The sequence below is a fragment of the Lontra canadensis genome, unplaced genomic scaffold, assembly GCF_010015895.1.
Source record: "Lontra canadensis isolate GAN:19392208 unplaced genomic scaffold, GSC_riverotter_1.0 scaffold177, whole genome shotgun sequence".
Classification (NCBI taxonomy): Eukaryota; Metazoa; Chordata; class Mammalia; order Carnivora; family Mustelidae; genus Lontra; species Lontra canadensis.
The window spans coordinates 1,487,104-1,501,286 of record NW_022631171.1 but is presented as its reverse complement, the minus strand read 5'-3'; the positions used below and the strand labels follow the sequence as shown (position 1 = coordinate 1,501,286).

The 14,183-nt window shown below is 40.8% G+C and overlaps 1 protein-coding gene across 1 annotated transcript; it reads left to right on the top strand.

Moving 5' to 3' along the window:
* Window positions 1–294: 294 nt before the first annotated feature.
* LOC116860549 (transmembrane protein 258-like) lies at window positions 295–531 on the top strand. Its single transcript, XM_032846609.1, has one exon. It carries the CDS (start codon window positions 295–297, stop codon window positions 529–531), a length of 237 nt encoding a protein of 78 aa, XP_032702500.1.
* Window positions 532–14,183: the final 13,652 nt, after the last annotated feature.

The window sequence follows — 14,183 nt, the reverse complement described above, 5'->3', positions numbered from 1 at the left end:
TTTCTCTTTACATTTTCTTAGCAATGTCTTTTGATGAGCAGAAGATTTTAGAAGTTATTATTCTTTTCCATTGATCTATTTGTTCTATTTACACCCATGCTATACTGTCTTAATTGCTATAGCTTTACATCTTTTGTTCTTTTTTTCAAGACTATTATAAATCATTTGCATTTTCATAAACATTTTTACAATCATCTTATCAATTTCTAAAAAAAAGATAAATTAAATTAAAAGAAGCTCCCGCCAACGTGCTATTCTGATGGTAGAGTGGAGGATTACCCTGTGCCCCACAAAATGGAGCTTGAGGCTATGAGCAGATCCACCGGCCCAGGAAAGCCAGCTGTCTTCCCACATCTGACCACGGTGCAGTTGGCCACTGGGATGTGCTTTACCACCTGGTCCTTTGTTTATGAGGTTACCTCCACCAGGTACACCTGGGATTTCTACAAAGACCACCTGATCTTGGTGACCTTGTTCTTCTTGGGCTTTGGAACCCTCTTCCTGCTGCTCTGGATTGGCATTTATAGATGAGGCGCCAACAGTTCCAAATAGGTGGCTTCACCGAACCCCAGTTTTTTTAAATGACTCTTTTTAGAGAGTCTATTTACTTATTTGAGATAGAGAGAACACAAGCTGGGGGAGGGGCCAAGGGAGAGGGAATGGCAGACTCCCTGCCAAGCAAGGAGTTTGACACAGGGTTCTATCCCAGGACACTGAGATCATGACCTGAATGGAAGGCAGATACTTAACTGACTGAGCCACTCAGGCAACTCTTGAATTAATTTTGTAACTGTTGTTGGAGATGTCGCACCTGCTGCTCACAATAAAGGCAGATGTGGGACTATCAAAAAATTAAAACTAACACTAAAAAATAAGAAAACTAAAGATCCTGGTGGATTTTGGTTAGATTTCACTGAATCAATAAATCATTTTGGAGATAATTGATATCTTTTTTAAGAAAATTGAGTCTTCTGGTCAAAAATATGGTTATCCTTTGACTCATTTATGTCCTCATTAATGTCTCTCTGCAATGCTCATTTAGGTCTTAGTATGGAGTAAAGAGTATAATTTAATTTTATTGTTTTATTTTTGTTACTGTCAGTATATAGAAATACATTTCTCAGGGTTGCCTGTGTCCCTCAGTCTGTTAAGTGTCTGCCTTCAGCTCAGATCATGATCCCAGGGTCCCAGAATAGAGCCCAGGGTCAGGCTCCCTGCTCAATAGGCAATCTACTTGTCCCTCTGCCCCTCCCCCTCACTTGTGCTCTCTTGTTCTCTCTCAAATAAATACATAAAATCTTTTAAAAATGTTAAAAAGAATAAATTTTTCATATTGACTTTATATCCTACAAGTTTAAATTTACTTCTTAGTTCTAACAGTTATTTTGTAGAGTCTTATAGATTTTCTGTATAATTATGTCAAAGTTTAAATGTCGCCTTTTTTTGAACCTTCCTATGACTTTCCTGGACAGAATTTGTTATCCACCCCTCCATGAAATCCCACAATGCTTTGTTGGTATCCATACCTCCATCATGACCATTATTATCAATGTTGTAATAGCTTGTTTACCTATTGTGCTCTCAGTAAGAAATGTATCATTTTTTCATTTCATGTTTTCACTCCCTGACATATTTGGGTAATGAGTGAATGAATGAATATATATTTGAGTTTTCTGGAATTACTTATTCCAAATAAATACTCCAAATATTGCTTACTCCAAATAGTATTTCTGGCCCTATTGGTATGCCTTCCACATGTCTCATTTTAAAACCAAACAGCGGGCAGACAACTGGGTGGCTCAGTCAGTTAAGCATGTGCCTTTGACTCAGGTCATGATCCCAGGGTCCTGGGATCGAGTCTCGCACAGGGCAACCCACTCAGCGGGAAATCTGCTTCTCCCTCTGCCCCTACCCTGCACCCGTGCACTTGCTTACTCTCCTCATGAACATGCAAACATAAATAAATAAAAGCTAAACTCAAAAACAAGAAAAAATCAAAGAGTGAACCACAGAGTTGAAATTTCTGTCCAGTAACAGCACAGAAGTAAACATGATTGATGCTCTCTGAAAGGTAGGAGCTTGGAAAACTTCATACTGTGTATATTGTTAACTTAATACTGTTACAAGTATGTGACCCCTACTCAAATATCACACCTCTCCTTTCCTTCTTTTCTCAAAAATAGCTAGAACAATATAACAGTATATTTTAAAGAGAATCTGGGACTCTCTGTATTACAATGGTGTATCCTTAGGGGGATAAAGTGCAGAATCAGGAGAGGAAGAAAATCCAGGGAGTACAGAAAGCATTGGCAAAGTGAAAAAAAACCCAGTATCCCCACTACAGGACCTTGGAGAGCTTACTCCCTGAACCTGGGCTTCCTCAGATCTACCACACATCTGGGACCAATTGATTTAAAGGACCTCCTGCTCTGAAATTCTCCTAATGCTTATGGCTTGGATAGAAAAGCCTTCCATATTGCTAACCAGTGTTGATAATGCAGTACTATTTGCACTCCTATCTGCATGGTCAACAAATCAACTTATTATTTAACAAATGTTTCGTGTATTCCTACAATGTAAGACTCCTTCCTTAGTGAGCACGTACTCCCTAGTGACAAGGCAAATGAGAGACAATCTGTACCCTTATGGGATGTAAAAGCCCTAGTTAATGTAGTGAAGGCTTCTCATTTCCATCCAAGGAGAACGGTTCCAGCTTCCTTCCTTGCAGGAAGCTAAGAGAAGTGAGTGTGCAGCTAACATCAAGTGTGGGCTCATGTTTTCACACACTCTCCTCCCTTCCCCATTTCCCTGAACATAAGTTTGTACCTATGAACAGCAGAAAGTTTCACCAGGATCCTCATATCCTATATATAACCAGCTCAAAGGCCAGCTCTTAATCCATCAAGCATTTGATGGAAAGAAAACAGGAAGGAAAAAAGGAAGTATCCTCTGCCCTCACGAAGCTTCTCAGCCAGCCTTTCCAAGTTTTCAAGCCTCACTGAGAAGATGTTTGTTATGGTTGAGCATGGCAGACTTGAACCCACCTTGACCAACTGGATAGAGCCAGAAGATCATGACAGCATGGAGGATATTCTAGAGATGCATGTTTTGAGGTTGTAGTTCCAGAACTCTCTGGGAGAAGCTGAGGTTAGGATTCCTACCCAGAGTTTCCCATCTGTGGTTCTGCAGTCAATTTAGAGAGTTGTGATCAGAATTCTTTTAATCAAACACATATTGGAGTGGATAAGAATAAATTATGTTTCATGAAACTTTGTTTCAGTTGAGAGTGTGTGTGTGTGTGTGTGTGTGTGTGTGTGTGTATTCTATATCCTGGCTTGTATATAAAATCTATTCCAGCTGTGGGTCTCAGGCAAAAGGCATGCCATTCTCCACCACAGACAACCAGTTCTTTTTGTTTAAGAGCAAAACAGACCATAAAAGGCATAATATCTCCAAGAGGATGGAAATAAGGGAATTGGTTTTTCTCAGGGAGGAGGTGGAGGAAGGGTAACCTTGCCTTTCTAGTAGTTACTGGGAGAGCTGGGGGGTAGGTAAGCTTCAATCACGAGGAAAGCCACAATTAGCTTATCTCCCTGATAAGTCAGGCACTTCCCTCCGAGAATCCACCCTTTAACACCTTCTTTGGTGAACCAGAATTTAAAAAAAAATAAGGACATCATTTTTTTCTTTTTTTTTTTTAATGTTTCTTGATTATATCTTTCTCTTCTGGTTTGCCTTAGATCCAAGAATAGCAGAAAATGTATTTTGTTTTGTTTGTTTGGTTTTTTAAGGTTTTATTTATTTGTTTGACAGAGAAAGAGTACAGGAGAGCTTCAACAAGGGGAGCAGCAGGCAGAGGGTAAGGGAGAAGCAGACTCCCTGCTGAGCAAGAAGCCAAATGCAGGGCTTGATCCGAGGACTCTGGGATCATGACCTGAGCCGAAGACAGTCACCCAATCAAGTGAGCCACCCAGGAGCCCCAAGAAAATGTATTTTGTGGGTGTTTTTTTAGCACCTACACTATTCAGGGGCCAGACATTCAAATCTTGGTTCTGCTGCTTACAAGCTATGTAATCCAGCGCAAGTGACTAACTTCTCTCTGCCTCAGTTTCCATTGTAAATGGAGATAACTATGTTGTAGAGATCAATTAAGAGTATATGAAATGTATTTAAATATATGAAAAGAAGCACCAGAAGCACCCTTGATTATTACCCATCCTGACACTGCCCTAGCGGTGAAATGTTCCTCTCTGGTCTAATGGAGCTGTGTTCCATTTGGGAAATTGGAAGATATGCTTCTAGCCAACATATTTTGGACAGCATGGTGATATAAGGAGAAGAATATGGCCTCCAGAGCCTAGACCGGGGCTCGAACTCTTAGCCTATTTATTGCCTCACCAAGTGACTTTGTAATTTAATTAACATCTGGCTCCCACCCCTCTCTAAAATGAGTATCTAATACTCACTGGGTAGGAGACAATGGAACGACCTGTTAATTTTCTCCTTTACCCTTTATAACAACTTCTTAGGAAGACGAATGGTAATCCTAGTTCCAGGGCCCCTCGCTATGCTTTCCAGAAATTCTTGGTGATTTTTTCCAAGTCAACTTATAGTACAAGGCAAAGGATGCCTGTATAATAAACTATATTCCAGATGCAAAGAACAAATTGTCATTCCCACAGGAATTGCCCTATCCTCATGGAATGTTTTTTCTTAATAAAATGATTTAAAAGGCTAAAAATAAAGATTTTTAAAGAGTCATAATTCTCTTTAATAAACAAAGCAAATGAGAAAAGAGGAAAAAGAGAGAGAGAGAGAAATCAAGAAACAAACTCTTAACTAGAGAGAACAAACTGATAGTGGGGGTGGTTGGGTGACATTGGTGATGGGGATTAAGGAGGGCACTTGTTGTGGACACCAGGTGTTGTACAGAAGTGTAGAATCACTATATTGTACACCTGAGACTAATATAACACTGTATGTTAACTAACTGGAATTTAAAGAAAAACGTGATTTTAAAAAGGTTCAGAATTCCCCTTCTTACCACAACTATTTTTATTGTTAGCTATTACTTTGCAGTCTTTGTCTACATGCAGATACGGTTTCTCCTAGTTTCTGTCACATAATAAACTATTCACACTCTACTTTCCTATGTGACATTGCTCATTTACCAGCAGAGTTCTCACATTATCCCATAAAGTAGCTCCACAATTGACCACCATGTGGAAGTTTTATAACATCAGATATGAACATTGTATTCAAGTTTATGCTATAACAAGTCTCTTTATTTTTTTTTTAAGATTTTATTTATTTGACAGAGAGAGAGATCACAAGGAGGTAGAGAGGCAGACAGACAGAGAGAGAGGGGAAACAGGCTCCCTGCTGAGCAGAGAGCCCATGCGGGGCTCAATCCTGGGACCCTGGGATCATGACCTGAGCCCAAGGCAGAGGCTTTAACCCACTGAGCCACCCAGGCACCCCAACAAGTCTCTTTATGAGCACAGATTTACTCTTGTGCATTTTTCTCTTCGTAGATTATATTCTTCGGAAAAATTATGAAGGCTTTGATGTTTTACATTTGTAATGCATTCCCCCTTAAAAATGAAAATGGCCCCTTTGTTAACAAATGATAGATTCTTCATCTAATGTGGCCAAAAATTTGATCTGGGAGCTGATTTTATACTTGGAGAAATTGGGGTATAAGCACATTCAAACAGACCAGCCACTTATGCAAGCACCCATCTCATTTAAATGACCAGGGAAAGCAATGCTGTGTGTCTCAGCAGTGGAGTCTCATGGAACATCACCTAGTATTTCGGGAGACAAAAATCACCCTGCACTTAATGAAGTCTACCACATAAGGAAAGACATGGGGGAGGGAGAACAGGAAGACAGTTAGGACAAATAATCTCTTGCACATACACTGTGTGTAGCAAGAGCAAATTGAAAAAGGAGCTCAGCGTGCTTGAAGAGGTAGGATGTAAACCTGTCCTAAATGGGTATTATGTCCTATCGAAGTCTATTGTTTCATGGAGCCCAGGCCTAACAATGTCCCATTGTGGCAAATGCAAAGACAAGCTGGTTAAATCCCAGTTTTCCCTTCATTTTCAGTCTCCAGGACTGTAACCCTGAGGACGGGACTGCTCTCCCTGCCTGGGCTGCTTCCCCTGCTGGCGTGTAAGTAAGGATGGTTTACAAGCGCCTGGATCTGATTTGAGGGCGTTAAAAATCTTTCGACCTTGCTCTGACTTTTATTAAGTGTAAAGACTATAGCATATATTTCCAGAGAGATGACATGGGAAAAACTATGCCTGGAATTGCCAACCTAGGGCCCATGGCTTATCTACAGAGCCACCTTTGGAATTATTAAGAATGTTTCACACAGACGGAAGATGCTTTGACAAGTTTTATGCTAATTAGTGGATAATTTAATATTTTTATTTTAAAAGGAATTTAAAGACGAACTTAAATTGCAAGGAAGTGTTTTGCTTTAAAGAAGCCTGGAAGGGATGTAAATGCTAAGTGGATTTTAAAATCCCAGGACTAAAACAACACTGTATGGCTACCAAGTGCTCTCACTGCAGACACATTTCTAGGTCACATGACATCTTTGTATTGCCACTGACTGCACAAGGACAGGAGAACCAGCCACCTGGGAATGGTTAATCGGCCCTGGGATCTTGGAAATTTGCCTGGAAATCATCTACTTCGTATCTCAACTTCTAGATGGAGAAGGATGTGCCTTTTTATGAGGAGGGAAGTTTTACGTTGGTTGTTGATGGTTTCCACAGAGAAGCAAAGAAATGAAAACCCAGATATTTCCAAGAAAGGAAATGGTGTCATTGCCAGGGTGTTCTGTGGTTGTGCCCTCTGCTCTTTCCTCCCTACCCGAGTCAGAGGATCTTGCTATGGACCAACCTTGGTACAAGACCCAAGATTAGAATGCCTATTGGACTTGAGGCTTCACAGAAAGAAGAGTCTTGGGTCTTGGGGTCTCCTGGGCTGATTCCTTTGAAAAGGAATGAGTTGCAGAAATGTTTCTGCAACTCATTTCTATATAGGTTTCTATACCAGGATATATAGTCTATATCTATACTATATAGTTTCTATACCAGTTTGGGGAGCCTGTGAAGTGTAATTGGAAAAAAATCATCCCAGCACTGACACTCCCCTTTTTTGGGTGACCAATGGACTGACTGCTCAACCTCTCTGTTGTACCCCTTCCTCCATCTATAATATGAAGGTGTAGTTATCCTATTATCCTCACCAGGATATTGTTGAGGAGCAAAGAGATCTAGTGCAGTTGAAAGTGCTATATACAAGTAAGTTATTTGTATTTTGTGTTGATAACAAACATTTAGGGATGGTCCTTGAGCTTACACTCATGGCACTCTCCTTCCAGGATCTATTAGTAACAAGTGGACCTCTCCTTAACAACCCCTCCTTTTATACACTGACTAGTTGAGAGTTTGAGAACTGCTTTGCATATTTGCTAAAGTTGTATTTCTTCCTTTCCTCTGTGGGGATTGCGGTGTTGGGAGACCTACTGATATACCTACTCAGATCTAGTGGGAGCCCATTAGGATTCAGCTCTGTGGAAAAGGTGGAAATAGGCAAAGGGAGGTAAAGTACAAACCATAAATACATATTTCTCCTACCAGAAACATTTGATCAAATCTAATTTTTTTTTTTTTTGGTGAAAAAATTTATATTTAGATTTAGCTAGCTGGACTCGGTTTCTCTGTTAGATGATCCCAATTTACTGTCCACATCCAAACCATCATAGTCAGGAGCCAGTCAAACATATGCCTTCTCTCCATCGTGCCTGATCAGGGTGTTGACCTTGGCCACCTCAATAGGGCTTTTTCACAGCCTATTTGATCTGGTGCTTGATGGCCTCGACATCCACAATGAACACAAGTGTGTTCTTGTCTTCTATTTTCTTTATGGTTGACTGGGTGGTCAGGGGGAACTTGATGATGGCATAGTGGTCAAGCTTGTTTCTCCTGGGACATTCTCTCAAGGATATGTGGGGTGGCTTCAGAGACACAGTGTCTTGGGCTGTAAGAAGGTAGGTGACGTGTGGATCTTCTCTTTTCTGTGCTGTAGATGCCTTTCAACACAGCTTTCTTGGCCTTCAAAGCTTTTGCTTTGGCTTCAGCTTTGGGAGGGGTAGGGCCTTCGTCTTCACCTTCAGTGCCATCTTTGTGAAAGCGATTTCTGATCAAACCTAACTTGGGTGAACAAGACTTGGGTGCCATGTTCTAAATCGTTTTATGATCTTCTTAATTTAAAATGCCTCTTTTCTATGTGTCTAACACAATACGTATTTTTAAGATGTTATGGGTCCCAATTCTTTAGATCTTTAGCCAATACCCTGATTCATTAAAGTGCTATCCTTTTTCCTCTCTGATTGTGAACAAACAGAAATATGTGTGCTATCTAGGTAAACACTGCATTCCCTTCACCAGCCTCAGTGAATACTTAGGTGGTAGGGCGACTGAATGTCACGTGGAAACTTCGTCATGATATAGTAAAAAATAATAAGGTAAATTACAATCCTTCCATATGAATCCCACGAGCTCTGTTTCCCCATCTGAGAAATGAGGACTTTGGATTAGATAATTCTATCCAGTTCAAAAATGGAGTAAACAATATCCTTTCACTAGGGGATTTTCTCTTCTCTTTCTGCCCCCACCCACCCTTTCCTCCTCCTCTCCCCAGAGTTTAGTAAATAGTCAACCCATCCATAGGGGCAGTGAGTGGAGGGAGGGAGAAGTCCTCTGGGATTCCTCTGGTCTACTCAACCCTTGCCCCCTTCTCCAATATTCATCAGTGGGAAAACCGAAGATTTCTCTGGGTGGGTTTAATTCAGGTCAGCAATTATATGGGAGTTGACTCATAAAACAAAATATGTGCTAGGCTCTGGGAATGCAAGGTAAGTGAGTAAGTGCCTGTCTTTTAAGCTCTTTCCATCTCCTTGGGGGAGAAAGTCAGAGTAACAGAACTTTAACATAATAAAGTCAGGGCTCTGAAAGCATGTGCTCAGGTAGGGAGGAGTATGCAGATTTGTGCGATTTCATGGCTAACTTATACCAAATGGAGTAAAGTGTTGGAATGCTAAGGACTATTGAGCTACTTTCTCAACCTTCTAATATAATCAGATTTCTTTCTTTTGGAGGTGAGAGACCAGTGGCCAGAGATCCAGGTCTCCATTAACCTTCACACAATAGGGCTGATAAAGCCCCCTCTTCAAACAATGTCTTGGCAATCACTTTATCAGATGTAATTACATTTTCTAATCTTACAGTGACTTCCTTACAGGTACTGAGGGACTCAGGTTAAGGATCTTCCCAAAGGTTATCTGTTTGGGTTCTGTCCAGTTTAAGGCTGCAGTTCTAAGCTTTATTAAGCATTGTCCTGCTCTACAGGTGGTGTCCCAGCAGAGCAATCCTCTAAACCTGGACAAATTGACCCCCAGTGCTAAGGGCCATCTAATCAACAGCTATCTCTGAACAATGTCATCTATGCGCCACCCATGCCCCTCCTTTTTGCTTGCGGAGCCTGTGACTGATTCATCTCAAAGGCATTTGGTGAAATTCGGACTGAGGAGGTACCTGGTTCATTTAGTGTGATCACCTGAGCTATTTTCACCTCACAGATGAGATCTGGATTATACATGAGGCTCATGGCTGCTAGACCCAAATATTTCACATACTAGGAAGCTGTCAGTGTGGATGATGTGATGAGACAAGCAGCATTAAGACCTTCCCTGATGTGAGATTGTTTAAAAAAAAAAAAAAAAAAAAAGAGATACCAAAAAAAAAAAAAAACCCGCAACAGGTAGATGAGTGGCCCAGTTTGGTTAAATGCTTGGTCATCATCTAACACTTCCTAATTGTGAGTTGATTAAAGAGAAGTGCTGGGGGGAGAGGCAGAGGAGGAAATAACATTAAATATCTTAAAGTTACCCAATTCTTCCTTTTGGTGAATTCCTTTCTCTTTGTGGAAATATTTTTCCTAGTAGTTTTGGTGTTATCCAGCTCTGCCCATGCTGCTGCTTAATACTGATTTCATTACCAGCCTTCTACCCTCTCCGTAGACAATAAAGAGACCGCACTATCCACCACATGTCAACCCACAAGGTGAAAAATCTCGCTCTTTCTCTATTCAAGTAAGAATTTAGGATATCCATTTGGTTCAATCCTACAAACTTGCAGGCCCATTCTTTGGAAATATCTGTGAAATACCCTCATCCCTAACACATTGATTCCTCTCCTTATTCTCTCAGTCCTCATGCTTTACCTCTGCAAGTTATACCAAGTTCAGGAACAACCATTAAAATGCAGATCAGCAAAGGTGTCACGATGAAAATGTTCTTCTGTTTTTTTGTTGCAAATTTGTCCTTTCAGATGTGATACATGTTTCTGACATCCAGTTAATTAAAGTACTGTCAGATGAAAATGACAAGATGGGATGAATTAGTACCTGCTCTGATGTGATCAGGGAAGTCATGCCCACTGCAGTTTGGAAGGCTGGTGTCCTGTGAAAACCCGAAAAAAAAGCTCATCATGGCTCTGCTGTTAAGACAGCTCTGAGAATCTTGAGTCACTGGACAGATCTGCAGCTTGAAATTTACCTTTTTTAAAATTATTCTAAAAGAGAGAGAGAGAGAGCATGAGCCAAGGGTTGGGGGCAGAAGAAGAAGCAGCAGACTCCCCACCAAGCAGGGAGCCCACCTCAGGGCTAAATCCCAGGACACTGAGATCATGACATGAGCCAAAGGCAGACACTTAACCCACTGAGCCACCCAGGCACCCCTGAAATTTACCTTTTAATGAGGGAATGGGACCTGTGATGTCACTTCTAGGTCTAAAATGCTAAAACGTTCTGAAGATTGTATTGGTCAAACACAGATAGTCTGTAGTTACACAGGGACCTAAGCTTAGACAGGGTGCCTTTTTTTCTTGTGCCATCTTTAACTTATGGGAGCTGTTTAGTCTAACGTATTTAAAGAGAGTGGTGCTACTAATGCCAAGATGAAGACTGTCAGCAAAAAACTAAATCTGGGGCCCCTGGGTGGCACAGTTAGTTAAACATTCAGTCTCAGTTTCTGCTCTGGTTGTGATCTCAGGGTCCCAGGATTGAGCCAGTGCAGAGTCTGCTAAAGTTTCTTTCTCTTTCCCTCTGCCCCTTCCCACACCCACTTGTGCACTCTGTCTCTCAAATAAATAAATAAATCTTTAAAAAAAGAAAAAGACTAAATCTTTTCTTTTTTAAAGATTTTATTTATTTATTTGACAGAGGGAGAGATCTCAAGTAGGCAGGGAGGCAGGCAGAGAGATAGAGGAAGGGAAGCAGGCTCCCCGAGGAGCAGAGACCCCGATGTGGGGCTCGATCCCAGGACCCTGGGATCATGACCTGAGCCGAAGGCAGAGGCCCTAACCTGCTGAGCCACCCAGGTGCCCCCCCAAAAAACTAAATCTTAACCACTTTTCTTTTTTCTTTTAAAAGTAGACTTTAGGGTCACCTTGGTGGCTCAACGGGTAAGGCCTCTGCCTTTGACTCAGGTCATGGTCTCAGGGTCCTGGGATCGAGCCCCACATAGGGCGCTCTGCTCAACAGGGAGCCTGCTTCTCCCTTTCTCTCTCTGCCTGCCTCTCTGCCTTCTTGTGATCTCTCTCTCTGTCAAATAAATAAATAAAATCTTCAGAAAAAAAGTAGACTTTAATTTTCCACAGAAGTTATAAGAAATAGAGCCAAGTAAAAAGAAGTAGAAAACAAAAGAAAGAAACTGGTAATTCCAATAACATTTTTGTGGTTTTTTTCTTCTGGTACTCCTTCTCGTGGTGAGTGTGTATATGTTTGGTTTTTTTTTAATTGTGTTATGTTAGTCACCATAAAATACATCATTGGTTTTTGATACAGTGTTCCAAGATTCACTGTTTATGTTCAACACGCAATATTCCATGCAATAGGTGCCCTCCTTAATACCCACCACCAGGCTCACCCAACCCCCCACCTCTCTCCCCCTCTAAAACCTTCAGTTTGTTTCTCAGAGTCCACAGTCTCTCATAGTTCCTCTCCCCTTCCGATCTCCCCCAATTCACTTTTCCCTTCCTTCTCCTAATGTCCTCCATGTCATTCCTTATGTTCCACAAGTAAGTGAAACCATATGATAATTGACTTTCTCTGCTTCATGTATTTCACTCATCCTAACCTCCTCTAGTCCCATCCATGTTGATGCAAATGTTCGGTATTCATCCTTTCTGATGGCTGAGTGATATTCCATTGGCTATATGGACCACATTTTCTTTATCTATTCGTCTGTTGAAAGGCATCTCTTTCCACAGTTTGGCAATTGTGGACGTTGCTGCTATGAACATTGGGGTACAGAAGGCCCTTCTTTTCACTACATCTGTATCTTTGGGGTAAATACCCAGTAGTGCAATTGTAGGGTCATAGGGAAGCTCTATTTTTATTTTTTGAGGAATCTCCACACTGTTTTCCAAAGTGGCTGCACCAACTTCATTCCCACCAACAGTGTAAGAGGGTTCCCCTTTCTCCATATCCTCTCCAACATTTATTGTTTCCTGCTTTGTTAATCTTTGCCATTTTAACTGGTGTAAGGTGGTATCTCAATATAGTTTTGATTTGAATTTCCCTGATGGCCAATGATGATGAACATTTTTTCATGTGTCTATTAGCCATTTGTATGTCTTCATTGGAGAAGTGTCTGTTCATGTCTTCTGCCCATTTTTTTTTTACATGATTATCTGTTTTTTGAGTGTTCAGTTTGAGAAGTTCTTTATAGATCTTGGATATCAGCCCTTTGTCTGTAGTGTCATTTGCAAATATCTTCTCCCATTCCGTGGGTTGCCTCTTTGTTTTTTCGACTGTTTCCTTTGCTGTGCAGAAGCTTTTTATCTTGCTGAAGTCCTAAAAGTTCATTTTCACTTTTGTTTCCTTTGCTTTTAGAGACGTGTCTTGAAAGAAGTTGCTGTGGCTGATGTCGAAGAGGTTACTGCCTATGTTCTTCTTTAGGATTTTGATGGATTCCTGTCTCATGTTGAGGTCTTTCATCCTTTTTTTTTTTTAAGCTTTTTTATTTATTTATTCGACAGACAGAGATCACAAGTAGACAGAGAGGCAGGCAGAAAGAGAGGAGGAAACAGGCTTCCCGCTGAGCAGAGAGCCCGATGCGGGGCTTGATCCCAGGACCCTGGGATCATGACCTGAGCCGAAGGCAGAGGCTTAACCCACTGAGCCACCCAGGCGCCCCTCTTTCATCCATTTTGAGTTTACCTTTGTGTATGTTATAAGAGAATGGTCAAGTTTCACTCTTCTATACATAGCTGTCCAATTTTCCCAGAACGATTTATTGAAGAGACTGTATTTTTTCCATTGGATATTTTTTCCTGCTTTGTCGAAGATTATTTGACCATAGAGTTCAGGGTCCATATCTGGGCTCTCTACTCTGTTCCACTGGTCTATGTGTCTGTTTTTGTGCCCCCATGCTGTCTTGGTGATCACAGCTTTGTAATAAAACTTGAAATCAAGCAACATGATGCCCCCAGCTTTGTTTTTCTTTTTCAATAGTTCCTTGGTAATTCGGGATCTTTTCTTGTTCCATACAAATTTTAGGATTATTTGTTCCAGCACTTTGAAAAATGCCACTGTTGTTCAACATAGTACTAGAATTCCTAGCAACAGCAATCAGACAACAAAAAGAAATAAAATTTATTCAGATTGGCAAAGAAAAAGTCAAACTCTCTCTTCACAGATGTTATGACACTTTATGTGGAAAATCCAAAAGACTCCACTCCCAAACCACTAGAACTCATACAGCAATTCAGTAATGTGGCAGAATACAAAATCAATGCACAGAAATCAGTTGCTTTCTTATACACTAACAATAAAATTGTAGAAAGGGCAATTAGAGAATCTATTTCATTTACGATAGCTCCCAAAACCGTAAGATACCTTGGAATAAACCTAACCAAAGAGGTAAAGGATCTATGCTTGAGGAACTACAGAACACTCACGAAAGAAATTGAAGAAGATACAAAAAGACGGGAAAACATTCCATGCTCATGGATCAGAATAAATCTTGTTAAAATGTCTAAGCTCCCCAGAGCAATCTATACTTTCAATGCCATCCCAATCAAAACACCATCAGCATT